At 30.1% G+C, this 6,000-nt stretch overlaps 2 protein-coding genes across 2 annotated transcripts; one reads left to right on the top strand and one right to left on the bottom strand.

Annotated features, from left to right (window-relative positions):
- Window positions 1-139: 139 nt before the first annotated feature.
- LOC119612478 (charged multivesicular body protein 3-like) lies at window positions 140-1,078 on the bottom strand. Its single transcript, XM_037968290.1, has one exon. It carries the CDS (start codon window positions 836-838, stop codon window positions 419-421), a length of 420 nt encoding a protein of 139 aa, XP_037824218.1. The 5' UTR covers window positions 839-1,078; the 3' UTR covers window positions 140-418.
- Window positions 1,079-4,306: 3,228 nt separating this feature from the next.
- LOC119612477 lies at window positions 4,307-5,543 on the top strand. Its single transcript, XM_037968289.1, has 2 exons — window positions 4,307-4,804; window positions 5,003-5,543. The coding sequence occupies exons 1-2, from the start codon at window positions 4,319-4,321 to the stop codon at window positions 5,051-5,053; spliced, it is 537 nt and encodes a 178-aa protein (XP_037824217.1). The 5' UTR covers window positions 4,307-4,318; the 3' UTR covers window positions 5,054-5,543.
- The last annotated feature ends 457 nt before the right edge of the window (window positions 5,544-6,000 follow it).

Below are 6,000 nucleotides of genomic sequence, written 5' to 3' on the forward strand. Positions count from 1 at the left end.
TGAAATTTGTTATCGCGAATTCATCAATTAGCAGAAATAGTTTTCAAAATTTTTTTAGTTTTTTGGACACATTATCCATACTACGAGCGGCGTTATCGAAACTCTTTGCCTGATTATTAAAAACAGCATCAAAATAGTTTTTTTTTAAATAAATATTTATTCAGGTTTTTTACACTATCAAAAGATATTAAATACTTAATATATGAAAGAAAAGATTGAATTTTAAACAGAGTTAAAATTATTAATACCAGAATTTTATAAAAAAAAAATTAACAAATAAAATATAAACTTAAAAAATACAATTAATTTAAATAAAATATATCATTTTAAATAAAAACCATTTAATAAAATAATGGACAAATTAAATGATAAATTTTATAAAAAGTACACGACGATTCAATAATGCTTAGCTTTTTTCTTACGACCGCAACGAAGCCAAACGTGATTGCATTTCCTGTAGGTCATCTTCTTCATCATCATCATCACCCACATCTGCGGTGACTGCAACAGCAGCAGCTGGTACTTTTTGTTGTTCAGCGGGAGTCAACTCATCGGGTGGTAGGGGAGCTTCACCCAATTTACCATTTGTGATTTCCCACAAAACTTTATCGACTTCCTTGGCAGCCTCCTCTTCCATTTCCTCAGTCTCCTCCAGGGATTCCATAGTTTCTTCAAGCATTTCTTCAATAATACCCGCTTTCATCATTTCTTTGGACATATCACGCATTATGCCAGCCAATTCCGGATAGCGTACCAAATTTTGCATTGCCTGCATTACTTCGGTGGATTTTTGTAGGGAACCAGCTACACGCAAAGTTGCTGTAAGAATATTTTTCATAAATTGAACTTTCTAGCTCAACAAAGGCATGTTTTGGCTTTTATAAGCATTTTTAGGTTTTATAATATTTTACTTCTTGAATGCACTCCTAATTTTTTTCGTTACGAAATTGTTTGAAAGTATCTTCTGAGTATGGTACGGACAAGTGTCTAAGATAATATGGTCAAAGATTGTCACTAAAACGACGATAACATTAATGTGATAAGACATGTGAAGACTCACTTATAACTGATTACTGATCGGTAAGAACTTTTAAGACTATAATTTAACGATGATAAAGAAAGATGAGAGCTACACAATCTCATCTGCTTAATAGGATAATTAATCCATTCTCTTTTCTATTTCTACAGCCAAAGCTTTGAAATAATTAATTCCCAAATACTTTACATGTGACCAAGTGAAGTTTATAGATCTAGTTGAGTAGATCACCCTACCATAGTTAGAACTTTTAATATTACTAAAAAATCGGGATGTAATTTTATCACACCATCTTATAATATCCAAGATTTAATTCTTATTCCATATAGTTAATATAATTTCCTGATAAATTCAGTTAAATTGAATGTTAAATATCTTCAAAATAATAAAATTTTAATTTAATTTCATCTGCTTCTGAATTAAAAAATGAGTTTAATTTAAATTTCCTCTAAATAACCTACCTACCATAACAAAGAAAAATGTTTGCAAAATAACTTTTCCATTAATAACTTTTAAAATTAATTATTTTGTAAACATTATTTGAAACAGCTGAATAAATTTGAAATCACATGATTTCTTCTCGAGATATAACCGATTTCCGAGTTTTACCTCTTATGGTTAAATTGTATAAGGAAATGATTGAAATCTGTCTATAATCTATCCCAAACAGCCCACGTTGCCGATTGGGTCATTTAGCTCATAAATATCCATACTTATTAACCGTAGCCGCCATAAAAAGTCCCCTTCCAGAAATAACTTTTAAGTTCACTATCTATCTATCTATCTATCTATCTATCTATCTATCTATCTATCTATCTATCTATCTATCTATCTATCTATCTATCTATCTATCTATCTATCTATCTATCTATCTATCTATCTATCTACTATCTATCTATCTATCTATCTATCTATCTATCTATCTATCTATCTATCTATCTATCTATCTATCTATCTATCTATCTATCTATCTATCTATCTATCTATCTATCTATCTATCTATCTATCTATCTATCTATCTATCTATCTATCTATCTATCTATCTATCTATCTATCTATCTATCTATCTATCTATCTATCTATCTATCTATCTATCTATCTATCTATCTATCTATCTATCTATCTATCTATCTATCTATCTATCTATCTATCTATCTATCTATCTATCTATCTATCTATCTATCTATCTATCTATCTATCTATCTATCTATCTATCTATCTATCTATCTATCTATCTATCTATCTATCTATCTATCTATCTATCTATCTATCTGTATATCTATCTATCTGTATATCTATCTATCTGTATCTATCTATCTATCTATCTATCTATCTATCTATCTATCTATCTATCTATCTATCTATCTATCTATCTATCTATCTATCTATCTATCTATCTATCTATCTATCTATCTATCTATCTATCTATCTATCTATCTATCTATCTATCTATCTATCTATCTATCTATCTATCTATCTATCTATCTATCTATCTATCTATCTATCTATCTATCTATCTATCTATCTATCTATCTATCTATCTATCTATCTATCTATCTATATATCTATCTATCTATCTATCTATCTATCTATCTATCTATCTATCTATCTATCTATCTATCTATCTATCTATCTATCTATCTATCTATCTATCTATCTATCTATCTATCTATCTATCTATCTATCTATCTATCTATCTATCTATTATCTATCTATCTATCTATCTATCTATCTATCTATCTATCTATCTATCTATCTATCTATCTATCTATCTATCTATCTATCTATCTATCTATCTATCTATCTATCTATCTATCTATCTATCTATCTATCTATCTATCTATCTATCTATCTATCTATCTATCTATCTATCTATCTATCTATCTATCTATATATCTATCTATCTATCTATCTATCTATCTATCTATCTATCTATCTATCTATCTATCTATCTATCTATGATTTATATGTTTAAGCAACGTGGAGAAATATGTGTGCTTTTCATCAACAAACATATTTTTGGTTTTATTTTTGCACCGTTTGCACAAAATTGTTGAAAAACTGAAGAACCAAACTGAGCGTAAAATATGAACCGATCCTAAAAATATTAGGTGGTGGAATTTATGTTTATATAAATGTTATTTATACCAAATATGTGATATTAGTTTTTATAAGTGAAATACGCTGTTCAAGTCACTGATGAAAGGTTTATATGGAGACTAGAATAAAACAGTTCCGATCATTACAAAAATCAGAATAAATGAACCTTATTGTTAATGATGATTTTTTAATGAATCAGGCTTCAGTTGAATCTACATATGTATATATTCCCCATGCATGCCGTCATCAAAGACTTTATATTAGTCTTTGCTCGAGAATGTTATACAGAATTATTAGGGGTTTTTAAATAAAATATATACAACTCAACTTTTTCTAATCCACTTGAAACAGTTCACATCTGATATTCATAACGAACGGTAGTCTCAGCAACATAAGCGCACAGCAAATCTTTATACATATTAAAAATAAAGATAACACTATTGTTTTTGTAATTGCCTACACACGTTCTTATTGAACTCACACGTGATAGTCAATTTTTTAAATAGAAACTAATAACACACCACCTAAAATGGCCCCAGGGGCCAAAAAATCTAGGAACAAAAAGCGCAATGCTAAGATAAAGTCAACTAAACAACCAGGGCATGTTTATCCAAATATTCCATCTTCGTTGGGAAATAGATTTAGTATCCTGGGGGGTCAAAATGATATGGATGTAGCTCCAGCAACAAATATAAATGAAGTAAAGGAACGTAAGCCACCACCTATTGTAGTGGAAATCAATGTATCATTTTCCGAAATCCAAAATTTATTAGGTAAGGAATGCTTTTTAAGCGTACTTCCATTGGTACCAAAGTATTCACTCCAAACCAGGCAGTATATAAAAGCTGTATGCAAACACTAAAGGAAAATCAAATTGAGTTCCATTCGTATAATTCGAAAGATAATAGGTTATACACCACCTTCTTGCATGGCTTACCTCGTATCAAAGCAGACGATATCAAATCCGAATTGGAGAGCTACAACTTGTCACCATCTGCTGTAACTGAAATTATTACCAAATTTAGCTCGGATAATAATGCAGTGTATAAGGTACAATTTATTCGAAAAAACTTTAATCCAAGTTATTTAAAAAATGTGAGAACTATAGCTAACGTAATTATTACATGGAAAAAATACAGACCGAAGAAAAATGATAGACCAACACAATGTTGGAACTGTCTAATGTATGGTCATGGTGGAGAGCATTGTCATCGAGGTGCCGCTTGCATGATATGCGCAGAAAACCATCATACAAATGTTTGTCCATTTAATACAAATGAAAAGCGACCAGCTGTTTTTACTTGTTTTAATTGTAAAAAACATGGAAAAGAAAGAACTGATCATGCAGCAAACGACATAAATTGTCCACTACGTTCTCTTTATCTGGAGACGAGGGCAAGAGTAACAACTAAATCTCATAATAATAACAGAGTACAGCAAAATCTAAATACATTCCAATTCAACGGTGTGGAATTTCCCAACTTAGGCAATACAACAAGCCGCAACAATAATAATATAATGAATGCCAACGTTTCATACGCAAACCAGCTGAAAAATAATTCCGATCTGTTTAGTGTCGATGAACTTTTCGATATCTTTACAACTGCTATGGAAGATTTACAAAGATGTACATCAAAAGTGCAACAAATTAAAGTTGTTATGTCTATGGTAAAGTATGCTCATGGCTTACACTAATTCAAACGAATTTAAAATGCTTCATTTGAATGTTAATGGAATTTCATACTTTTCAAAATTAAAACAACTAGAAATATTGCTCGAAAGGGAAAATATAAAAATTGCTTCATTAAACGAAACATTTTTAACGGAAGGCATCAAACCCTTTTTAAAAAATTACTTTTTCTACAGAAACGACAGGTCAGATGGAAGAGGAGGAGGCGTCGCTTTACTGGTTCATAAATCTATAAAACATAAAAACTGCTTCACATTTAACACTAGATCTATTGAAAATATATCTATAGAAATAACAATAAATAATAGACCGATTGTAATAACTTCTGCATACTCGCCCCGTTATAACAATAATTTCTCTAATGATATTCATAAACTTACACCTTCAGCCAATGAATACATAGTTTTAGGAGACCTAAATGCTAAACATTCCGCCTGGAATTGTGCTACAAGTAACACAGCAGGTGTCATACTCAACAACATACAACAAACTTGTAACTTTTTCGTATACTACCCAAATAGTCCTACATTATACCCACATCAACGTAATAGACAACCGTCTACGGTCGATGTGGTAATTAGTAATTCCGCACTAAATATAGAAGTAAGAACGTTGGGTTACGAAATTCCTTCAGATCATCGTCCCATTATTTGCACCATAAAACGATCGAAGGCTTCAATTGCTGATATCAGTTACTATGATCATAGATTAACGAACTGGAACATTTTAAGAATTTTGTTGACAATCATATAGTATTCAATATAGATGATTACAATTCAAAGCAAACAATTGATAATGAAATTAACAAATTAACCAACATTATTTTAGAAGCAAGAAATGCATCAACTCCCAAAGTTACTCAACGAAACTATTTTGAATTGCCTGAGAATATCTGTAAATATATAAAACTAAGAAGAAGCTACAAAAGAAAAAGTCAAAGAACTTCAAATGCAGTTGAGAAACAATTTTACAATCAATATGCAAACCTTCTTACTAAAATGATAGATAAAAACATCAAAGCAGAACGCAATAATAAATGGTGTCAATTACTATCTAATTTAAAACCAGGAGATACAACTTTTTGGAGAATTAGCAGAAGTCTGCGAGAAAAAGGTAAACACCAAATTCCATATATCAACTATGGAAATACCAAAATAACAGATGATAAGGAGAA

Source organism: Lucilia sericata, unplaced genomic scaffold, assembly GCF_015586225.1.
Source record: "Lucilia sericata isolate MDLA Ls3-8-SP2 unplaced genomic scaffold, ASM1558622v1 Contig001706F_arrow, whole genome shotgun sequence".
NCBI lineage: Eukaryota > Metazoa > Arthropoda > Insecta > Diptera > Calliphoridae > Lucilia > Lucilia sericata.